The sequence below is a fragment of the Hypomesus nipponensis genome, chromosome 15 (assembly GCF_054491055.1).
Source record: "Hypomesus nipponensis isolate SF chromosome 15, ASM5449105v1, whole genome shotgun sequence".
Lineage (NCBI taxonomy): Eukaryota > Metazoa > Chordata > Actinopteri > Osmeriformes > Osmeridae > Hypomesus > Hypomesus nipponensis.
This window is the reverse complement of record NC_140375.1, coordinates 10,830,702-10,853,922: the sequence shown is the minus strand read 5'-3', so window position 1 is coordinate 10,853,922 and position 23,221 is coordinate 10,830,702. Positions and strand designations below refer to the sequence as shown.

At 41.1% G+C, this 23,221-nt stretch overlaps 1 protein-coding gene across 6 annotated transcripts; it reads left to right on the top strand.

The window, feature by feature from the left end:
- Positions 1 to 3,932: 3,932 nt before the first annotated feature.
- On the top strand, positions 3,933 to 23,129 carry LOC146257474 (kinase suppressor of Ras 1-like). 6 transcript variants are annotated; one of them, XM_084674306.1, is made up of 22 exons: positions 3,934 to 4,213; positions 4,329 to 4,398; positions 7,503 to 7,643; positions 14,465 to 14,612; positions 15,090 to 15,510; positions 15,807 to 15,964; positions 16,127 to 16,193; positions 16,642 to 16,725; positions 16,823 to 16,884; positions 17,125 to 17,234; positions 17,451 to 17,625; positions 17,938 to 17,979; positions 18,374 to 18,431; positions 18,662 to 18,716; positions 19,136 to 19,381; positions 19,726 to 19,922; positions 20,161 to 20,257; positions 20,339 to 20,472; positions 20,591 to 20,722; positions 20,863 to 20,998; positions 21,154 to 21,287; positions 21,986 to 23,129. In XM_084674306.1, the coding sequence occupies exons 3-22, from the start codon at positions 7,560 to 7,562 to the stop codon at positions 22,071 to 22,073; spliced, it is 2,628 nt and encodes an 875-aa protein (XP_084530432.1). In that variant the 5' UTR covers positions 3,934 to 4,213; positions 4,329 to 4,398; positions 7,503 to 7,559; the 3' UTR covers positions 22,074 to 23,129. The 6 variants fall into 6 exon arrangements, with proteins under 6 accessions (XP_084530430.1, XP_084530431.1, XP_084530432.1 ...); XM_084674304.1 differs by having other exon boundaries at positions 3,933 to 4,398; XM_084674305.1 differs by lacking the exon at positions 17,938 to 17,979 and having other exon boundaries at positions 3,933 to 4,398.
- The last annotated feature ends 92 nt before the right edge of the window (positions 23,130 to 23,221 follow it).

The window sequence follows — 23,221 nt, the reverse complement described above, 5'->3', positions numbered from 1 at the left end:
AGTCTCTAGCTGGTTTATGATTGACTTGGGTTAAATATTAAGATCTGGGACCGACAGAGGCGAAGACACGCAGAGGGGACGGCTCAGTATAGAGAGGGGGAGTGGAGATTGGAGCATGATGATTCACAAGTAGAACATTGTGTCAGCCGAAACACCAGAAGTCAAAACGGGAAGGAATTTGTTATGGGCCAACTCTTCCATACCATGTGCTGTTTTTTAGTTTTTGATGCATGACTGTACAAACATGACCTTTGCTCCAAGTCTGATGTTCATTAACCCCTTCACACAGTGATGGAGCTAAGAGTTGTAACTATTGTAATGTCTAAAAATATATATATATTTACAAAAGAAACCTAATCAGCAATCTGGTATCATTTTAAGAGGTCACTTTTTATTCAGTGCTAGAGATTTAAACATTATGCAATCTAATCTAGGGCGGATTAAGGATTATTTATTTAGGGCAGGAAAACATCAATTTAGACTTTCTCATATCCTGTCTTGAGTATAAGGTAAAAGATGGCCATGATAAGATCTTGTTTAAGTTACTTTGATCTTTATCACCTTGTAAAACCTAGACAGGAGAACTCAGAACACAAAATGGGTGTGCAAGAAATAGGGGAAGAACATACGTGTGTAAGGGTGGACTGGACGGTCAGGGCTTCTAGTTGCATATGAGTAAACGGCTGAAGCCAGGAAAGTTAAGAGTCTTGTCTGACAGATTCAGACCTCAACCTCAAACCTCCATGGCTTGTTTACTGGGGGTGTGCATTTTTGCAAGCCTTTTCTTACTAAATGTACTTTTATTAACACAAAGTCAAAACATAGACTACGTAGGTATAGATCTAGCTTTATTTAGTTGGATAGATAGCAGCCTACACAAAGTTAATGAATCTGAGATGAAGGAACAGGTCACAAGTGATATTGTCTTATGACATTTCAATTATTGTAACAATAAAGGAAAACTAAGAGTTCAGCTATCCATACCTTGATCTTGACATTAAGATTATAATTCATAAATAGCCTACTGATCAGACCCAATAGTGCTGAGAGACTGAGCTTCAATGACTGGATATTTCAACAGGTGTATTATTTTTTACTGTGTGGGTCAAATTGCCTGGGTAACCCAGTTTACTTGTGAGCTAAAACCAGCAGTGAAATGTACACCTACTTAAATCATTGGTCAGCTGGTCAGTAAATGGCTGTCCTGTGGGCTGTCCCAGGGTCATAGGCTTACTTACAATCAGTAAACATGTCAACATTGTACAAAAAAATGTGTGTGTGCCCTTTGCATAGGTATCAAGCCATATCACTTGTGATAACCATGTTATAGTTTGTCATGTTTCAAACGTATGCAACCATTGTCATCAGTTTTCTTGAGTGTGTATTAAGTAGATTTAGATAACTAAGAGATCAAACCAAATGTTAATTGGTTGTCAGCACAGTAATGGTGATTTTTTATGATTTGGAGCCCCCCCAAAAGTTTCATTAGCCCCCCCCCAAAAAAATCATTATTAAAATAAAAACATATTACTATTTTTTCTACTTCATATTTTACATTTAAATGTGTTCATTTCTCTTCCTAAAACCCACTAAAGGACACTATTCAAAAGGAAATAAAAAAATAAAAAAAATTCTGGGGGAACATGCCCCCAGACCCCCCTAGTTTTGCTGGGTCACAGGAAAAATTCTAGGTTTTATCTAGGGGCTTAGCCCCCCCAAAAGTGGGAACCTATATTCACCCCTGGGTTCCATCAATCAAATCCAAGGACACTTTGAAAAAAATCAAAAGTAACACAATATTATGCTTGTGTGCTGTCAGGACACTCTCTGATCCCTTCGGGTGGTGTTGTCTCCTATATTGAAATATGTATTTTTATACTTCACTCAAAATTAAAAAAAAATAATATTTATATATATATAGGCCCTATGTATTAATTTTTTCTTCCCCAGGTTATCTACACCTCCTGTGTCAGACATCAATTAAAAATACTTCATACATAATTTGTTTGGTTCAAGTGTAAAGACTTTAAAGCTTTTTACAAGAGGATTCTGATCTGACATTCCAGATCCTAGTATCTAGCGCCACCTAAAGCCCATTTTCATACCAGTAGGTGCCAGTTAACCATCAAAAACCATAGGATTAGATAAACTGAGGTAAAAAAAAAAAAGGACTTAAGACAAATATTTTTGTGAAATATACTTTTCAATACATTCTCTCAAACTACATTTAAACTACGACGGAAATCTATTAATTATTCAATGTCCTTTCATAGTAGTCTCTCAATTTTGACTCAAAAGGTTTGAGAACTATTTTACCTTGCCATGTTATACCAGTCAGGTAGACTACAATTAGCCAACTAATGACTGTAGAATTGACGTCATGTTAATGTAATGTGTATAATGTGAGACTATATAATTGCAAGATACTTTCAAAGCCACAAGGTTGATAGCTAGAATAGTTACGTTTCAAGAGTGTCTGTGCAGTGAAAATACTTGAGATGTTACAACATGATATAAGAGACCAATGTGAAGCTGACTCCCACAATGCTTTTTAGTTGAAGCAGACCACAACTTGATCCAATGGCAGAGTATGTTCCCATGACAATAGCTGCTGTATGTGCATGAGATCAGGTGGTGTGGAATATAACCCTGTCTCAAACCAGATTTTGCTCTTCCTGCAGAGTGCATCACCCCTATATGCAAATAAATCTGTTTTCAAAATGTATCTGTAATTCATTTCACACTCAGCTGAATTGAGTTGGGACATGCATGTTTTGTGCTCTCTGCCAAACCCTCCAGCAAAAAAACTTTTCCAGGGAGCAGGAAGTACCAGAAGCTAGGAATACAGGTGGTTCAGATTCTGGCTTCACTCACTCTCATGTTGTTGTCAAGCTGGGAGTAAGTTTTCCAGCTGTTGACAACGGTTCCCATGGGTCGAGTCAGGCCACAATGTCATCCCAAGTTTCATCTGTGAGCAAAGAAACTAAACAAAAAATGTTTCCTCCATGTTTCTATAATGCAGTTGTTCCTCTTGAAAAAAAAAATATTATGTGGGAGGATACATAGGCCTTCCTCTGTGTTATTGGGAAAGCAATGGAGATGAACCTCCTTTTTGAAGCCAGTAGATATCAATTAGGAAACTATTCCCTTCTGTATTTATGTGCAAAACTGTTTCTAACTTTCTCATACCATGTTATTTTGAATCTGTTTTCTATACTTGTTCAAGTAGGCCTACATCTACATTTTTTACTACCATAAAAGTGGTCAAATGTTCACCCTAATAGTGGACAAAAACGTGATAATGAGTAGGCTACCCCATGTGGGATTCAAATTCGTATAGTCCCTACATAAACATGTTCAGTAGGCCTAAGCTAATGAGGCTCTGTGAGAAGTGTTTCACAAAACAAACTGCTGGGTGCCAGTGGAATGCAAATGTATGTTTTTTGGAGCATGCCGCTACTTTCCACCCAATTATGTTCCAGCAATCCTGTTCCAGGCAATTAATTGCCTTCAGCAAAGGCTATGAAACCACTGTCAAACCTACTGGAGCTGGGGGAAGTTGCAGGTAGTTGGCTACTAGGGGCGCTGTTCTCATATTTGAACATATTCTATGTTATGTTGATCTTATGTTATGCCGCTTAAAGACAACATAAATTGAGGGACGTTCATAGGGCGTCATTAAACTGTTTAGCGAGAACACAACTTGACAAATGTTTACTATAAAAATCTTACCGATTGTAGCCTACCTTAAGGGTACAATCATACAAAGGTACAATCATCCTACGTTTTATAAACTAGTAGACGTTGTAAAGTGACCTGCCTGCCAAATTAGGACTGTATGATTTAGTTTTGCAGAGCTATTGGCTTTTGAAGTGGAGACTAATAATTACTACATCTCCTACAATGCATCACGGCCAGGCAGTAACTGACAAGACCTAACGAACGTGGTGGAGAAACCAGTGGGAGAAACACGGAACCCAAAGATGTTTGCCATCGGCATGACATCCAGCTGTCAAACTGATATCCCATCGAAGAACTCGTGTGTTTCTAAAAAAGATCTGACTCTGTTTACCGCTTCTAGGCTACGCATTGCATTTTTTCTCTAATTCTTAGATTTATTTCTATCTTCTGCATTTTTTGAATTCAAAGCTCAAAGCAAACCTTTCTAACTGCATGCGTCGATGCCGAGGAATGGATAGTGTGCCACTGCCAAGTGAGAATAGCAGGATGGTTAAATGTAGTGAAGTCTCAAATGAAACAGTACACGCAGATGTAGCTCTTGACCAATGCAAACTTATCCAAAGTATGATTGAAATCTCCATCTCCAGCCTCCAAGGACTACGGACAAAATGCGCAGCTTCTAATGACCTCACCCAGCACGAGATACGCACTTTAGAGGTAGGTAGCTATATTACTTAATTGTAGCCTACCCACCGCAGAAAGTTAGCAGCTAACTTTAAAAAACGTGTATGCACTTTTGAATACTGTTTTTAGCTTGTTTACCAATATCAGTTTAAGCGTACATATTTCTTCTGTATTTAACTTCCTGTCCATTGTCAGCTCGTGGCACCTGTGCCGAACTAATGCATGTCGCTGTTGAGATGGGCTAGAATGAACAAAATGTTAACTAAACAATAAATAAGGTCCACAAGTTAAATTGCAACAGCCAATATTACTAGTATTATTAACCTAATCCACCTTGTCAGATTTCCCACTGGAGCGCAAATCTGTAGGGCTACCTTGATATGCGCAAGTGCAGTAAGCACTTGTAGAACAAAATGTTAAAACATCTGCCAGTGTACTGGCTCACTCTAAAGAAATCCATATTGTAGCGTTACAGGCTGTCACAGGGTACTGGGGAGACAGCATGCATGCCAACACCAAAATACACACCTTCCCCTAGGTGTCTCGTTAGTAGTTTATCAATGGAAACTGACATTTGATCGAGGCATCTGGTGTCGTGTAGTATTGGACACGGAAAGTTGTACCTGCTGTAGGATCTTGCATAAAAGCATCCTCTATAGACAGCTGACAACACTGAACTACAACACCTCGTGTGTGTTACAATTTATAGCATGAAAGAAAACCACTGGAAGAGGACTTTTTTGGAAAACGTTACTTAAAACTGAAAAGCAGACTTGGCGTGAAGGGAGTGTCTGAAAGTAAACTGTAGGTAATCCCTGAGCAGATGTCCTTCTCTCAAATCTCTTCTTCCTCCTATTACATTGTGACACTTTTCAGAAAACAAGAGCTATTAAAACATTAATTGCAACCTCCAGTAAGTTGGATCTTGATGATATTTGGCTCTCGTTGGACTTAGATCTTGCTTTTGGCCCTTTTTGGGCTATTGATGTACACAATTGAATGCATTTTACCTTCACATCTGGCGACATACTTTAATTTCACTGGTTTTCTAATTAGTTCTTCTTATATCAAATTTGTTACTAAATCACCATTGTTTGGTTCAATTGAAAACCTCCAATTATAATATATTATTTTTAATTTGCCAGTTCACTTAAGTCTGCAAAGTCACAAACCATTCCCTAAATATTTGTATTAACAACGATGGCCTGGCATTGTTTTGAGCTGTATGTTCAATCTCATGGAAAATTAATTTAAATGTTGTTGTTAGGGATGTTAAGTGCCAACTATAATTGTCTCATGATCTGTATTCATAGAAGTGGTTGTCAAGAAATACAAATTTGGCAAGGTGGCCTCACTGCCAGGCCTCACACGAGGTTGATATTATTCAAAGTATTCCAGAGATCCCTGTAGTCTACGGATGAGTTATAATTGCTGGCATCGCTGCCTTGCTGATTGGTGAGCTGGAAAGAGTGTGGAGCTCTTGTTGAGTACTAGTCTGAGGAAGCTTCTAAATTTAGCTCGTCTCCCACCCACGCATTCTCAGTGTGGCCTGTTGAGCAAGAAAGCAGACCAGCAGAGAGTGACAGACAGAGAGGCGAGGGCCAGAGAGAACGAGGGAGGAATAGAAGGTAGAGGAGGATGAATGGGAGGGAGGGAGAACTATTCTCTGGGTTGGTGGAGCCATCAATCAACGTGGATAAGAACAAAAGAAAGAGATGACAGCCTATGACAGACTTGTATCTCTCTCCATCTCTCTTTTCTCCCACATCCCTGTATCCCACAAAAGGCCTGTCTGTCAGGTAGTCGGACCTGAGCTCAAAGGCTGGGGAATCGGGTTCCGTTGGTTTGCTGTTGTAAACGGTCTGTATTGTGTTTACATTGGACACAGGAGCCACCCTCTGAGTCTATAATTACAGCCCCACTCTCTCTTAAGTCATTATGCAAGAAAAAAAGAAGCCTTACAGCACATGAGTCTCCACCGTGCGAAACATTTCATAAGCAGCAGAAACATGCAAATGTAAGGTCTGATATGACGAAATGACGCTATTGCTGCACTGTACAATGCATGATTGAAATTGAGATATTATTGTTCATGGTGCCTGATCGTTGAGATGCGGTACACACTGCCTGTAAATTCAGACCATTCTGTGTTTCCACCAAAGAAGTCTCTTCATTCCCTTCGTTGTTCAGAGCACAGTTTTCAAGTTCCCTCAAAACAAACTATATTGTGAAAGCATTGCCTGATATTGACCTCAGGAAATGGTTCTCCCACAGCTTCCTGTTTGAACCTTTAAATAACCCTTTTATGACCCTTTTCGGTCATCCATTCTACCTTTTAGATATGTCACTGTTGCTGCTGTAAACCTACATCTGTGCATATTTCGATGGAAATCCTTTTTTTTTTTCTGTGCTGTCTTAATGTTTGTAATGGCTGTACATTAGACATGTCATAAAAAGAATACATATTTACCATTCTGGTACTGTCAATTTTCAGTCTCTTACAGTAGTTTAAGGCCTTTATTCATTGGCTTTTTTCTACTTTCTCACTCTTTTTTTCCATTTGACTTCAAGCCACCCTAACCCATAGTTCACTAGGGGATTTCCTGATGCTCTGTGAGTGGCGCTCCTTTGCCTTAATTTACATAACTTAAAGCTGAATATACTTGAAATGGTACGACATCGAAACTGACTGTTGGTAGCAGAGCTATAGTTGACACAAACCTGATTCAAGATAAATGGTGGGATCTGACTGAGACCATGAGTGTCACAAGGTGTTGTTATGCCCTTGAGCAAGGCACTTCGCAAGACACGTATCCATGCAGTGTCAGTTAGGTTTACAGACATCTTCTGCAGTGAGAATTTTAGCTTCTGCATTACCGCAATCAACAATGCTATTGCAAAATCATGACTAACTCAAATAGTCTTGTATGGTAATACTGCTCTCTTCCTCTCACACCCCCTTGCATCTCTTCCTTCAAGTCATTGTTGCAAAAAATTATAATATCTGACTCTACTCAGTCAGAACCATGTTTTGATGTTGTGTTTGTACTCTGTTTTGATATGTGAAATAAAAATGCTGTCGCCAAGACACCAAAGTAAAATTCCTAGTTTCTCATCATTGTTTGTGCCCCCTATAGGTAAAGTTGAAGAACTACATCTGGAAACAACTGCAGTGCAAACACGTAGTGCCTGAGATGGAGAGGACACTGGCTCTGGAAAGCTACCCTCGTCTAGTGGATTGGCTCCACACCATTAACCTCAGACCTGAGCTCATACAGGTGAGTGTACGTGTGTGTTTTATGTGTGTTTGTTTCAGTGGCTGTACCAGAGATCCACTCTTGAAGTTGTACATTTTGTATTCAAATGTATAAGCAATGAAGCGCAAATGGAACAGGACCCCAGGCTGAATACATGCATATCAATTGTCACAGGTGTTGGCGTGCTGTGAGCCACCAAAGACTCAGGTTAACGTCTTGAGCTTGGCAACTCTGCTAATTATGCATACACACCCCAAAGGACCTGGCAACATGCCGGAATAGGATTAATATCCTCTTCATTTGTGTTACTGTGTCATTATGAACTGTAGTGCCCCATAAGAACACTCATTCTACTGTGTCAACCACATTGGGACCAGTTAAACTTGCTCTACCAAGCCCTGTTTACAAATACATGGGATTAAAATGTTTAAGGTCAGCCAAGAGAGGAAGAGGGAGTGTGAGAAAGTTTCACCAAGAAGGGTAGTTGTTGGAGGTGTATAGTGGGAGGAATGGACAATAGAAGACAAAGTATGTAAGAATTTAAGCAACACAACAAAAGCAACCCACTTCTGCAAGTTTGTTGTACCAGTATTTTGGAAATGCAACATTACCCTTTCACTACAGCCATTTTAGAGACAAGCTATGCAACAGCCTTTCCAACCACTCTTCCTCAATACTATCTTCTGTTATCAAACCATAGTGACAGGTGAGCGACAAGTATAACTTTACTGCTGTTACTGTAGGTATCACTATTTACTTACATAGAGTAATTTAAAGGACACAGTGTTACCCCCCCCCCCCCCACACACACACACACACACACACTTTGTGATGAGCAGTCAACCCAAACTGGTTCTGAGGCTCCAGAATGTGCCAAGTCAGCTGCTGTGCCTCCTTACTGTCTTTACCCAGCATGCTATTTTTAAACACCCACTCCTGCCTTCCCACATACCACCAACACACACACACACACACACACACACACACAGAAACACATGCTGCTGGGAGAGCAGGAGTACACACGCTTAGCAGCGGACCAGACTGGACACACACTCACAATAGGACAGCACAAAAGAAAGTTGGATTAACTTGTCTGTAAGTTTGAACTACAAAGGGGACAAAGGCTAGTGTACAGGCCTTCTGTTCTGTAGTGGATGTGTACAGGACCAATAGAGTCCAGCACATGTTCTTCTGTCCAGTGTACTTAGGTAGGCCAATGTTGTGTCTGATCAGAAACATTATTCCCGTTTGCATGAAACTTTACTGCATGTTTGCCTTTATAATGCAATTTAGTTCAGTGCCTTGCTGTTGAATTGTTTTGTTCATATCGGCCCTTCTTGGATGAAAGGATGACTGATCACTTCAAACGCTGCTCAAGAGAATTACTATGAAGTTGACCAAATTCCAGGCAACTTTGAAACGCCTGTTGTATGCACTGTGGGCACTTGCATTCCTGGCTTTGTGTGTGGATTTGCAGAACATCAACTTATTACATTTATTGTAATTTGAGAATTTACCACATTTGACTCCTAAATATGTTTTAAAAACCTTTGAAGACTTAATTGACCAGTTTTAGTTGTTTTTTTAGTGGATCATTACACTCTGAAGCTTTGTGATTCACAATTTTTTATTCATTCTGTGTGATCATTTTTATGAGTCTGAGTGTCCTGGCAACATGGGCATTCATTAGCCATGGCCCCATCCATTGTGTGACTCAGAGGGCAGAAAGTATTGGCCAGGGTTGCACACTATAATAGGTGGCACTGGCAAGTAACTGCTGACATTTTCTGTTAAGCACCTTTTGAAGTCAGATGAGATGAGAGAGGACACATTTAGACCGCTCTGTCGTTTATAAATTCCCTGTGCGTGCATGAACGCGTATGCAAGGACAGTATATTCATGTAAGTGTGCGTGCATAGTGAATTGGGGGTACGTGTGTCTCTGTCTGTGTGTGTCTGACTGTGTGTGTGTGAATGTTTGTCTGTGTAAGTGAGTTTGAATCAGTGAGGTGTGTAGGGAGGGATTACTGTTTACACAGAAGGCAGAAAGGAATTCCCCTCCGGCCAGAGAGCTGGGCTCAGGCGTGCCTCTCAGACACATTTGCATGACTGGACAGTTTGGGAAAATGTACAAAGAGGCTGACATGAGCAATGAAAATTCTCCTATGGGCAAGAGCATGGATGGTCGCCCTGTAACCCCCCCCCCCCCCACAAATGACCCATAATGTTTATCGGCAGTAAAAGATATGCCTAACAGCAACACTCAGTGTCAAGTGAAATCTTAGGTCAGTTGCGTCAAGCCTTTCCTTTCCTGGAAGTGTGGGAGTTGTTGGAAAAAAGTAACATTACAAAGGCCCCCCCCAAAAACGGTTTCCTGTGCCCTTGTGGAATATGTACCCCTCCCAATTTCTCCCCTCCCTTTCTCAGCCTCTTTCCCCCCTTTCTCTTCTTTCTGTGTCTAGTCTTGTGTGGCAAGTCACTTCTAGAACAGTTAGGCAGTAAAGGCTGGAAAAAAAATGCAGTACTACAGAGGAAGCACAGCCATTATCTCAAGGTGGTAAAAGACTGATTAGATACATGATTCTCATGGCACTGCTCTCGACTTTCTGTCGAATATGTACTGAGAGAGACTGCTGCAGTTTCTGTTTTATGATAGTTTGAATGGGGTTGCCTATACTTAAGATTGCTGACAGTGCAAGATATGTAGTTAACCCTTCAGTGCCACCAGCCCTAACTTTAACCCTGAGGTTGAGCTATATCATTCAATTATATTGGCCTATGTAAAGTCTCTAATATTTACCATTTAAGCTGTTTTAAATGTGCTTGGTGTCAACCAACCATCACAGATTAACCTTCTATTTTTAATTTTATGGGTTATTCTGTTCATTGCCTGCAGCTATTTTGTTTTGGTCCTACCATGGGGTACACAAGGAGAAGGTTAGAGGGGCTGGTGGGGGCTGTGGGGGTGCAGTGACGACCAGTGACGAACAGTTGTTGATGCATTCAATTAGAATGCCAGCAGCAAGACAGACACAGAGAGAGAGAGATAGACAGGCAGACAGACTGGCTTGCTGGCTATCAAACTTGTTGGAAAGAAGGAGGGGCCGAGGTAAAGAGAGGTAGAGAGGGAGGGGAAAAACTGGGAGTGTGCGCAAGGCAAGACTTCTCAGTTGTTCACACAATATGACAGGAGTTTAAAGTGTTTGGTTTCGTAACCCTCTCTGGGGCATGAGAAGGAGCAACGAAAAACGGAATCAATATCCACAACATGGTACGTAGAATGGGGAGAGCTATGCTTAGGCTACAATTGTAACTTGGTCTAAATTGTGTTCACTAGATGTTTGTTTGTGTATTGAAAGATAGTCTTTGTTACTCTTCAGCTGTTGAGCGATTTGTTTCCACAGTGTTCAGCTTGACATTGTGTAGCTTTGAGGGTTTGTCCATAAAAATATACTGTAGCGTCTGAGTAGAGACACATTGATGGTCATCTGTTGTCTTTGAGAAGGAGTATTTGTCATTGTTGTATTTTCTGTCCTCTCAATAAGTCTCTCTGTGTGTGTGTCTGGGTGGTTGCATAGTATGCTTTGTCATGTGTAGCTTCAGTGTTAGATGTGTGGATGTTCAGGGGTGTCCCCGCTCTCAATGTTAGTATGAACTCCAGCCCTTATGGTCATGTTTGTTTAATGATTTACAGAAAGAGGCTTTCCTTGAGGTACCGGTAATGATCTATCTTTCTCTCTACCCCTCCCTTCCTCTCTATCTCTCTCTCTCTATTACATAGTCAGTCATCATCTTGTATCATGCTTCTGGTTATGTCAACACTAAACACAAGGCATGCCCAGACACTGGCCAGGTATTGGTATGTGTCAGCCTTTCAAACACAGTCGGTTTATGGTCCTGGCCTGCCACACACAGCATAATGACCCACCCTGTCTCTCTCACACACACACACACACACACATGCAGAGAAGCTCAAACACACAATATACACAGAAAACCCATACTTGTTGACGCTTTGATAAAAAATGCTCTGTGTGTGCGTACAGGCACCACAACACATGTGGGGTAATTGCATATATCCTCTTCTTTTACGACACACGTGTGTGTGTGTGTGTGAAGTGTATGTCTGTGTGTGTCTGGTTTTGGACTCTCTCTCTCTCTTTCTAACTCTTTCTTTCCCTTTCTTGCTCCATGGCTGCGCACAGAAGCTGCCACCCACTCCACCCTCTCTTTGATCTCCGTGCCTCCTCTGTATTAAATGGGCACTCAATGAAGCCCAGGCTGAAGCATGTTCCTTTTACGACCACACGTCTGCCCTTTAACCTTTACTTCAAAGCTTTTGTTACATGCTCAGTAAATCACCACTACAAGGAGGCTAAGGCCCAATTTTGAATTGTTTATTCCACATTCCCACATAATACTATAAGGCCTGTATCATTCAGGTCTCCAATACAGCCTTACAATACCAAGCAGGCACTTTCCTGGGTGGTGTCCTTGGGGCCACACTATCAGACTACAGCACCGGGTTAGTTTATTTTTGTCAATTGAAACAAAAGGGCAAAAATAACTTGTCGGCCTTTAAATACAACGTCTGTCTGCCGCCACGCCCACTAGTCCCATGGTGAGAGGTTGTCAGGAGGTTGAAAGGTTGTAAATACTGAGTCGTTGAAAAAGAAGCAAGTGAACCGATGGAATGCTTGAAATATGAAGACTAGCGTTTTTAAAAATGACACGCAAACTCAAATGAATTCATAGCTGTTGATACCTCATCAACTTGTCAACTAACTTTGATAGACAGTTGCTGCAGATTTACACAGGTTGCCAGTTGTCTTATTTGTCTTTAGCTAAAATAGCTATTTTTCCAGAGATAGTTCTTTCAGTGAGTTAGGCCCTTGAATTAAAGGGTAGGGTTACTGCCAGCTCGTTATCTAGTAATCTGTTAGCTGGATGAACTAGGCCTAGTTGGTTAGCAAACTTGATCTCTGCTGCTTAGCTAGCTAGATTGTTGATGTACTTTGAGATTGATGCACATTGTTTATTTTAGCACACAGCTTCAGCAGGCTATTACACTTGTTACAACACTGTAGCTATGTCTACTATACTACAAAACACACAACTATTTATGGTTTTATGGTTGTGATGTTCATTTTAATTCATTTTCCTTTTAAACTTTTCACAAACCATAATTCACCACATATACATATAGTATTTTGTTTTTAATCTACTTTATTTTCAGATTGACCAAAGTTATGGTCAGCTATTGCTTTTAATCTTAACCCCTGCTAATGGGGGTCAAATGGTTGAGCGGTTAGGGAATTAGGCTATTAATCAGAAGGTTGCCAGTTCGACCAAATGACGTTGTGTCCTTGGGCAAGGCACTTCACCCTACTTGCCTCAGGGGAGAATGTCTCTGTACTTTCTGTAAGTCGCTATGGATAAGAGCGTCTGCTAAATGACTAAAAGTAAATGTAATGGGATCCGTTTTCTTCTCATGAACAGCAAGAGACATGGTGTGGACACACCTAGGATGAACCATGGAATTAATTCATCAAGAAAAACCCACAAAACTTTATTACACATTATTTATAGCCGGTATGTTTAGCTAGAAGAGGCCTCTTTTTGCATGCGGTTGTTTTGTCTGTCCTCCTTTGATATATTTATATCTGTAGTTTAACTTTCAATCTGATACACATTTGTTTTAGGTCCAGTACTGATACCTTGTGTCAATAGGTTTTTATCTCAACTATGCTTTTGAATTGAATTGTTTTTCATTGTGGTTTTTATCTAGGGTTCCATCACACTGAAGTAGCATCTTCAGCAGTTGACCCACAAGCTTTTTTCCTCCTCATGTCACACACTGTGCCAGTCACCATGTCATACACTCTTTTGTGCATATCATCTCACCCTATCCATTTATTTACCATGGAGACAATAGGGAAACTGCTTGGTTGCCATGCGATTAAGCTGCCCCCCACAAAAAAACACTTCTGTTCTTTTTAGCACGGTCGATTGAGCTTGGGGGCGGTCGCCTGGGAGACACAGGGCTGAGAGAATGCATTCCGGTAAAATGGGGGCGGATGGTCCACTGGCAAAAGCTTTTTACGGTTTGCCAATATATTCCAGGATTCACCAGTCAGGCATGCATAAATGCATTGGTGTCGAGTTGGAGAATGGAATGTACTTTGAACCATGTTCAAAGCACTAAACAGAGATATGTTACATACACATTATATATCTTTCAACTTCCAGTATATCCAACTAAAACTGCACCTTAGGGCTCTTGTGTAGGATCAATTGAATCTTATCTCACCACCTAATAATGTGTTCTTCAGTTGTTTGACTTGTAAAATAAGCTCAGGTATGTCTATCTTGTTCTGCTGTTACATTTTGACATTGCTGCAGCAGTAGAAAAGTGTTGTCTGATCCTTGGCTGCGTGTTATTTTTGGCTTTCCAAGTTCTGCCTTAATTTGGTTTCTGCTAGTGCCTCTTTTATTGTGGCTTATTAGTGGCTTTTTTATTGAATTGTATACCTATCCACAGTGTCCTTACTGAAATGACATGGTTGACACAGATTTTCGTCCCATCAACATACCTCAACATATCTCTTTATTGTGCTTTATAAATCTGCCTGTGAGACACACACACTCATAACTCTAAACATATCTTTATATGTTATTCCTTTGTTCTGTCAGTCCCATCAATCAATCTTCCCTACGCTCCTGTACTTAAAAAATGTTCCGCACTCATTCTCCGTCTTGTATCTTTCCCTCATTTTCACCCCATTTCTTCCCCCCTTCCCTCTACCTTCTTGTCTGCCTCTCCCTATATTTGGGCTTTTTCAGGCTTTACCAGCAAAGTTGTCCCTGGATGCTTTGCTGCAGATGTCCAGTTCTCAAGTGGGGGACACAATGAGAAGACTCGGCTCGAACTCTGAAGAGTGCTCCCGTCTCACTGCTGCCCTCTCCTGCTTAAAGAGCGCCACTGAAATAGGTGAGTACGCAGTAGCTTGTTTGTGAGGCAAAGTGTGTTACTCGTGCTGACTTCATTATAATCGAATTATACAATGTTTGCGTCATGTTATTTCTTTCATTGATTCATGTCTGTCATTTTTCATTATTATGTGTACCTAATGTAGAGTAGAATACATAATGTATTCTATTCATCCCAAAGTGTGGTATTTTTATCCAGTCTGTCACGTCTTCTCCTGCTCCTCCTCTACGCATACAAGGTCACCTGAGTTCTAACCACCGGTCTTGTCAATCATCATGCACTTTTGGACTCCACTTCCTTCATTATTTCTTCCTCTGTATATATCTGTTTGTTATGTTATTTCTTTAGTTGTTATTACTCTCGGTTACTGGCGTGTTCACCATTTTGTATTGTTTCATTCATGGTTTTGTTATTTGATCATAAGTTTTCACCTGCACCTGCTTCCTGACTCACCGCTCCATCGTTACACTTTCGCAGGCGGTGACCATAGCGAGGGTTCCTGCACCCTAGAACCTCCTCTTTGTGACAGTGCCACCTCAACTCCAGAGGACCTCCGGTCACGCTCATTGGACCTCCATCACCCCCAGAGCCCTGGCCTCCTCCCCAGCACCCGCAGCCCCGCCCACGGACGCTCCGTCTCTGTATCCATTGTGCCCTGTTCAGACCACCAGGTCCCCTACATTTCCACAGAGGACACAATGGATGCTTTCACTCCTTCAGCGCACATCTTGGCCACCCCGCCTGCCACCCCGACCACTAAGAGCCGTAACAAGCTCCCCCGAACCACACCGCCCTCATCCAGGAAACTGCTGCAGCTCCTGCCCAATATTTCACTGACGCGAAGCAGGAGTCAAGAGTCCCAGCTGGCCAACCGAATCGAGGAGCCCACTCCCAGAAAGTGGGTCTTTAGTTGTAAACATAGATGTCCTCCTTTTTAATAGGTTAAACCTTTTGTTTATTTTTTAATTTTTTGGACACGTTAATATTGTCTTGGAATAAACTTTGGATAAGACAGAGAAGTTTTTAAATGTCCTTTTTGCATGTCAGTAGTATGAAGTAGTAGGCATACTGTCGATTTACTAAGTCCCTCCCCACCCCATGCCATCCCCCATCCATGTATCAGTGCTCACTTTGATGTGGGCCCTACATCAGACTACAACACCGGAACGACCTGACTTCCTCTCTGTTTCACAGGGGGGGTAAAAAGAACAAGCTGCTTCTGAACGTGCAGATCAACAACAGTGGGAACGGGTGTGAGGAACCCACCACACGCTCGCCCCTGCTGTCAGCACGCACGCCCGGTCCTGCCACTGCCCCCTACACACTTCCAGGCACCCCAACTCTCCTGGAGAGTAAGTCAGGCTACTGGCCCCTGATTGCAAATGGCATGCTACCACCCTATATAGTGTGTCAGATAGAAAGATGTCATGTCTGATAGTACATCTGGTATAGGTCTCTCTCTCTTTGTCACATAACACCTTGTTTACCGTTGTCTTTCTCTCATTCCTTTCTAGATAACTTGGCAATAAACCGAAGTTCTCCACAGATGAGGAGAGATATTGGCCTAGCTGTAACTCACAGGTCAGTCCTATTTCTCCTTTCCCACATTATGTTCATTTGGTCATAAAGGAGCTTTCCTCACACTGTTATCCTGTTTTCCATGGGTTTAATAAGCTACATGAAGAGAATCTACCAAATCCATTCCGGGATGTGATCTGTATTATATCTTGGCACAGACCTGCCAAAAATTCTTCCACTGGTTTAGGAAGAACGGCGCCTGGAAAATCCAGGAATTTCAATTATGCAAACCATTCAGAGAAATGTTATTTTACTGGAAATGTGGATGTTTGTTTAAATCTTTTTACGAGAATATATTTTCAGCAATTCTGCTTGACAGTGTAGAGGGACAGGAACAGTTTATATTTCTTAAATTGAAAGAATTCCTTGCACTTTCCAGTTTGTGCATCGTAGATGTCATTTGTGGATAAAACAAATATTCAAAATAATGAAAACAACCTCTTCTACACAGGTTTTCAACAAAATCCTGGCTTTCTCAGACTTGTCAGGTCTGTCACAAGAGTATGATGTTTGGAGTCAAGTGCAAACACTGCAAGTAAGAGTCTTATAATACATCTCCAGGTTCAGGAGGGTAGGTTACAGTAACTGAAGCTTTTATCGGCTGTGTGTGTAACGTGCAACTTTTCTCTTAGGTTAAAATGCCACAACAAATGTACCAAAGAAGCGGTATCATGCAGGATATCATTTGTGCAAGGTAAGTGCCTGCCATCCCAGGTGACACTATACCTAATGTCGTTTTACCTGACAATGTTACTATACCATTCTAATCTCTAATCTGATCTAAGGTATATATTGGACCTGGACATTCAAAACATTTTCACATTTTCATTGGTCTTCACTGCACAGTAAAACTGAAATGTATTTTGAACAAATATCCACATAAATACATGTATCTACTAGTGCAATAATATTGTGTTTATTATATATATTGCAGTGCCAATACGCAGAGCAGAATCTGTACCTTCAGACATCAATAATAAAATAGACCGCAATGCAGAGCTGCCCATTATGTTTGGGACATTACCTAAAGCAATAACCAAAAAGGTAAGGTCTCACAAGGGGTTTTCTAAGGCTCAACAGCAACATTACTGCAACATTATATGCATCTAAATGAAAGATACTGTCATCTCAATGGCTCAACGAGATTTATATTTATACTACCATCTGTGTCCCATATCTCTGTTGTGTGCTCAGTTGTGTGTATTTGCGATTGCATGTTACTCTTTGTATCTGCATGTTGAAATATTTCCTGTCTTCTAGGACTACCCTTCCCTGCAGAACCCGATAGACTCCAGCAGTAACCCCTCGTCCACCACCTCGTCCACGCCCTCCTCACCAGCCCCCTTCCAACAGAGCAACCCCCCCAGCGTCGGCGCCACGCCCCCTCCCAACCCTTCACCCCAGGGTCCTCGAGACAGCCGCTTCAACTTCCCAGGTCAGGCCTCAGGCCTTACAGCCCTCACTGGCACCTCAAGGCAGCAGCCACTCCCTATCTTTTTAATTACTAATTCAGACGGCTAATCAACCAGTCATAACCTATACAAATTATTCAATTAAACTATTAACAAAATGACCTTCCCCCCAAAAAAATGCTTTACTGTTTAAACTTAATTTCCTAATTGAATAGGCTTGTGGTGTGTATCCTACTGATATCTCCTAGAAACTGCTTGTTGCTGTTCTAACATAGTATCCAGTATTCTTCTTTCTTCTTCATTTTCCTCCAATCATTTTCCATATGTTCCTTTAGCTGCCTGTTATTCACTGCCTAGACAACAGTTTATTTTTCCTGGTGAGTTAACAAGTCTCCTGTGTCTGTGTCTGTGTCTGTGTGTGCACCCTGTACTTCCCTCTGGTGGATTTGGATGGAAGTGAAGCATGTTTCTGTTCAAATGCACGTGCTTGTCAATTAATATAACTACTCTATTGCAATGGCATGTTTGTATTACATGTAATGTAGCAAGATTGGTGTCAACTTGGACATTGTTGTGGCTGTGTGCTTACAAAATTGATAGTGTATATAAATAACTGGTGGTATGCCAATAACTTAATAAGGTAAGCACAAAAACAAGTTGACACAATTGGCTATGATACTCAATGGTTGTGCAGAATGCTCACGTCAACATCACAATGTTTTTATCGTTTGTTTAAATTTTTGTTTCATTCTGATCATCTCATATCCACAGATGTGCCTACATTCTCTAATCCTGGTGGAAATCACCCTGAGAAATACCATGAAACTGGGTAAAAGACTTTAAGTGACGTTTGGTGATGTACAAAAACTCTGTAAAGGTGAACTGAGGATTTCAGGCTTCGTATGTTTGAAATACTTTCTTGTTTAATTTAGTGCTCCTAGAGTGATGTTTGGAAAAATACTGTTCAATTGTACCTCAAAACAGTAATCATAGTATAGTGCCAAGGTTGGACCAAGGTTAGGGGATCACTGATTATCATGGAAATGTTCCTTCTGGCAGAGAAACCCAGCTGGCTGTGACTGAGCAGCAGAATCTTGGAGTAAAGACTGGAGTGGTAAGTAGCATAACATTACTGACAGGAATAAAAGGTAGCAGGTGAAAGAAACAAAATGTCTTAGTGTCTGATGACATCAGATTGGATAGAAACTTGTGTTAGCCGTGCAGAATGAAAAAATTAAACAATCATATGGGGATCTTGAACTTTTGCTGAAGTGCCACTCCTTACTTTGATAACATACAATTGTTAACAGTTTTGAGTTTGATTACTACATTACATGATTTGATATCTACTGTAACTGTTTGTCATGTTGCTTGATCCTTTCATCCAAGGAATTTATGAGATATTCTTTCCCCAAATGTCATGAGACAAATATTCTGCGTTCCTGTGCAACTATGACCTTGCACAGGAACATTTTATTCAGCACTAAGGACAAAGACGTATTCCTTAGTAATAAAGACTAGGTATCTTTACAGGAGGCAGAGGAGGAAGAGTACCCTGGAGAGGAGAATACCACAGGGGACGGAGAGGGAAGAGACGAGAGGCAGTTGGATGAAGAGTGCAACGGGGATGAACTGGAGGATCTGCCCAACTCTGGGGGCTTTGGGGGTGGGGGCCACTGGAGGGGACCAATCACCCGTAAAGCCAGTCAGACTAGTGTCTACCTGCAGGAATGGGACATCCCCTATGAACAGCTGGTACTGGGCGAGCTCATCGGCAAGGTAAACGTCATTGATGGCATTGTCGCCGACAACATAGAGGGAGTGCAGCTTTAGGGCAGCATATTACATACGTTTAGGTTTAAGTGGGATCTGGCTTTTCATGCCGAGGTAAAGAGAAATGTGTTGTTTCTTCATGTTACCAAACTTGGTTCTCTTTGTGACACACTTAATATGAAGTATACTGTCAATTACTGGATGTAGTCAGTTACGTTTACGTTGGGTTTGGGGTGTTTGCATCCTTTTTTAGTAGAATTTTATATTATTACATGGCTACAAATGGCATTTCATATATTTGGAAGTTGCATTTCAAGAAAACAACTTGTTGGTTTGCCCCATTCCCTCAGGGCCGTTGGGGGAAAGTACATAAGGGTCGTTGGCATGGTGAGGTTGCCATCCGCCTGCTGGAGATTGATGGTAACAACCAGGGCCACCTCAAGCTGTTCAAGAAGGAGGTGATGAACTACCGACAGACACGCCATGAGAATGTTGTTCTCTTCATGGGCGCCTGCATGCACCCGCCGCACCTCGCCATCATCACCAGGTTGGTCACCTGATGGGCACTGCCATTGGCACCTCCAAAATGGCCCTTTTGGGGGGGGGGGGGGGGGAATGTTATTTATTTGTGTGTATAAATATGTATTCATAGTGTTAATGTACATTCAATGTCATTTTCTACTCATTACCAGTTTTATTTACAAGAATTAACCCATTCTATCTGTTGTCTGCATATTATTGTAATTGAAATATCGAATCTAATTAAAACTAACTTTACTTTTCAGTTTCTGTAAAGGTCGAACATTATTCTCTGTGGTGAGGGACTCCAAGCACAAATTGGACATTCACAAGACCAGGCAAATTGCTCAGGAAATTGTGAAGGTATGTTACCAATACTATATATAGTGCTATTACACATCTCTTATTTTAGTTCATAGACCTGATCACCAATCCTCTTTACAGGGAATGGGTTATCTTCATGCCAAAGGCATTGTCCATAAGGACCTCAAGTCTAAGAATGTTTTCTATGACTCAAACAAAGTGGTCATCACAGACTTTGGCCTTTTTGGAATGTCAGGAGTAGTTCAAGAAGGAAGGTGAGTTTTTTTTTAAGGTTGTTTAAATAACAAAGAAATGCATCCAAGTCACAGTTTAAGTTTGTAAGTGTTTTTTGTATTTGTTTCTGTGTCTGTGTGCTTGTCCACACGTTACCAGGCGCGAGGACAAGCTGAAGCTACCTCACGGGTGGATATGTTACCTTGCCCCAGAGATTGTTCGCAGGATGGGCCCAGGCAACCATGAGGACCAGCTTCCTTTTTCCAACGCTGCAGATGTCTATGCTTTCAGGTACTTTAAGACACACTCTCTCCTGCTAAACATCAAGGGTTTTGCAACCCAATCTTCCTCTTACTATATCCCACCAATACTGTATTCCTCAGTGCAATCCGTGATAACGTAAACCTAACTAGAGAAATTTCAATCCTAAGCACTATTTGGTACGAGCTTCAGGCCGGAGACTGGCCAATCAAAAACCACCCAGCAGAAGCCACCATATGGCTGGTTGGCAGTGGCCAGGGTATCAAGAAGGTCCTATCCGAAGTTAGCTTGGGCAAGGAAGTCACGGTGAGGTCACACATCAGTCTATTATAAATGTATACTTTACTGCTCTATAGTAAAGTTTGTGCTTTTTAACAGACATGATAAAATGGGTTAGTACTAACAAATGATCAACACAACTAAACATAATCCATAAATTATTTAAATCCTCACCCCTTCAGGAGATCCTGACAGCCTGCTGGTCGTTCCATTCGGTTGAGCGACCAACTTTCACCCAGTTGACGGACATGCTAGAGAAGCTGCCCAAGCTCAACCGCAGACTGTCCCACCCGGGTCACTTCTGGAAGTCAGCCGAGTATGTATCTTAGACAGACACTGTGTGTGGGGGGATGGATAATTGGGGGCCATTGTTGACTCTCCATTGATCCCGCTCCACTTTTGGCACATACTCGCATAAGACCAAGTTGAGAAACAAACAGGGCACCTATGAAGGTGCTGATTCTGCTGTGATGGGCAGGATGTTTTGGAATTGCAAACAGAATGATCCAACCTTCTGAAAATTAGAAATTACTTTCATATAATTTTGTTTCATGTCAATGATTTCTTCTAATTGTGGATAACTTGATTGCCTTATTGGAAACATGTTAAGTTTTATCCATTCCCTACCACCCCCGTTGTCCTCTCTGTCCTGCCGTCTGAGTGGGGTTTGCTGCTTTAGGTGTTTAATTTCTCTGCTTTAGTGCATCTCTTTCAAATCCATCTCTACTCTGAGTTTCACAGAATTTCTGTCTCTTTTTGTTTCGGTTCTACTCTGTCCTGGACGGTAACCTGGCTTCTCATCCACTGCTACTGCTCTCCTTGACCTCTTCTCTTTCCCCTGGATCCCAACTACACTTCTACAACGCCCTCTCTATGTTTCCCTGTCAACTATGAAAATGTCTGTCCCTTTTTTTTCCTGTGTATGCTCAATCTTGATTCAAACTCCTGCCCCCACCTCACCCTATTTCTCTGTTCCTACTTTTTCTCTTTCGTCTTTCTATACTGTGTACAAAGGCCATGGGATCACCACCACTGTCTGCGGGACCACTGTTGTCAGGGCCTGCACTCTCGTTGTCCCTACATGTACAAGTACAGCAGCTGATCCCCAAGTAGCCCCCAGTACTGAATGATTTTTTGGGATAGGGTAGAGTATTTAGGATCAGTGTGTCTTATGACACTCCCTTTCACTATGTAAGTGCTGATTGCCATTTGCCTTCCTTGTTTTTCTTTCTGGGTAAACACATGCGTATGCATGTTGATGGTCGAGAAGCCAGATTCTGTATTTTTAAGACAATAAAGGCCTCAGAGAATTAAGTAAATTGGAACTGATGTGGAAATTGTGTTTTATCTGTTGAAACTTAAGACAGCTAATATTAAGTGTAACAAATAAGAGGTTTGAGGTTCCCCATACACCATTAAATTCCAAGTGTATTGGATCTTTTCTGTTCACCACCGGCTGATATCTTTACTGTGCAATTAAACAAGGAATATAGTTAAATGTTCTGGTTTTAACTTTGGTTTGACACAACCATTTGAATTGTGTGCTGTACTTTAAGTACACACATAATCTGTCAGACAGTCTAAAGACTGGATTTTTTTGTGGATTGGGAAACAGGATTGCATTGTGTGTGTGGATTTGAAGGTAGCATTGAACAGGATTGTCATAGTATAAAACTGAGTCTTATCAAGAAACAAAAATATGTTTTATAATAAGTTGGTTCACCACTGCTCTTTTATGTGCCTTGGTTGTATGTGTTCTCTCTGTCTTTCACTTGTGTGTTTGTAAATCTCTCCAGTGCATTCTTGTTTTGAATGGATGAATGTACTGTAATGGCACAACCTTGTGAAAGACTACTGTGATCGAATGTGTGCAGTGATAACAATACAATCATCTATCAGATTTGTGTACATATATACGTGTATAGCTTTTATTTATTGTACATATCTGTTCATTATTTGTACAAAGATTTTATATGATGTGTATATTAAATAGGTACGCAACACCTATTTATGTATATATCTTTATATAGATATTTTTGGTAATTACAAATTTTATGGCCTGTGTATTTTATGTATTGTAAAACGTACAGATTGTGGTTACAGTCAGTGCACTTTCTCTAGTTTCAAAGACAATAAAACTTCATTCACTATAATGACATCCTGTGTCTTCTTGGGCTTGCAACATTTCTTAAGTGTAGGCCTACTTTTGGACTTTAACCATTGCACGTGGTGCTTTTCTAAGATGGGACA